Source organism: Bos indicus, chromosome 10 (genome assembly GCF_029378745.1).
Source record: "Bos indicus isolate NIAB-ARS_2022 breed Sahiwal x Tharparkar chromosome 10, NIAB-ARS_B.indTharparkar_mat_pri_1.0, whole genome shotgun sequence".
NCBI lineage: Eukaryota > Metazoa > Chordata > Mammalia > Artiodactyla > Bovidae > Bos > Bos indicus.
Genome location: NC_091769.1, coordinates 27,481,951 through 27,483,182, shown reverse-complemented (window position 1 = coordinate 27,483,182; position 1,232 = coordinate 27,481,951). Strand labels below are relative to the sequence as shown.

Below are 1,232 nucleotides of genomic sequence, written 5' to 3'. Positions count from 1 at the left end.
TCATAGCCGCTTAATGGCATTTCTAATCTCTTTATTTCTTAAAGTATAAATGACTGGATTTAGTAGTGGTGTGATGATCCCATAAAATACAGCAAGGAACTTGTCCACCCAAGTGATGCTGAGTGGACATAGGTAGATGAAGATGCAAGGCCCGAAGAATAACATGACCACTGTGATGTGGGCAGTGCAGGTGGAGAGCGCCTTGGATGCCCCACCCTTTGATTGGTGACAGACAGTAAGTAGAATATAAGAGTAAGAGATCAGCAACAGAATGAAGCAAATGGTTGCAAGTACCCCACTGTTAGCATTTGTCAACACTTCTAGAATATAAGTGTCCATGCAGACTAACTTGATCACCAATGGAATATCACAGAAAAAGCTATCCAATTTTCTGGGCCCACAGAAGGGCAGTTGTGTAATTATAGCTAGTTGGCTTATTGAATGCACAAAGCCAATGATCCATGATGTCGTCACTAGTTGAATGCACATTTTTGTATTCATGATGCTGGAGTAATGGAGTGGTTTGCAGATGGCCACATAACGGTCATAGGCCATCATCACTAGGAGCACCATCTCACCCCCTCCAAAAAAATGTCCAAAAAACATCTGACACATGCAACCTCTAAAGGAGATGGTCTTATTTTCTTTCAGAAAGTCTGTGATCAGTTTAGGGGTGGTTACTGAGGAAAAGCATAGGTCAGAGAATGACAGATTAGCCAATAGGAAGTACATAGGGGAGTGGAGGTGAAGGTCAGCAATAACTAGGAGCACAATGAAGACATTGCCTAAAATGGTGATCAAGTAAAGTGAAGAAAATGCCACTAGGAGGAAGGCCTGGAGGTCCCATGAGTCGCACAGCCCAAGAAAAATAAATTCAGATACCACAGACTGGTTTGCTTCTTCCATTCTGTTCCGTGTCTTCTAAATTTATCTGAAGAAAAGATGTAAAAATGGATTTTCTAAATAGTCTGTGCATCAAGTGTGTTTTTTATGTGCTACTACTGCAAGCGAGTACTTACATAATCACTGTAAAAAGCAATTGGACTTCTCTTTTAATGCTCAATATACATATATTTCACAGCAATTTCACTCCCATTTGTATGCTCAATGTAAACTCTTGTATCTGTATACAAGGAAAATTTACAGAAATGCCTATAAACATAGTGATAGAATCTTAACAAAGTACAGCTATATAAAATGACATGAATGTGTGTTAGTAAAATATAGTAATA

At 39.1% G+C, this 1,232-nt stretch overlaps 1 protein-coding gene across 1 annotated transcript; it reads right to left on the bottom strand.

Moving 5' to 3' along the window:
• Window positions 1-906, bottom strand: LOC109564510 (olfactory receptor 4K3-like). Its single transcript, XM_019967940.2, has one exon. The coding sequence runs from the start codon at window positions 904-906 to the stop codon at window positions 1-3; it is 906 nt and encodes a 301-aa protein (XP_019823499.2).
• Between the last annotated feature and the right edge of the window lie 326 nt (window positions 907-1,232).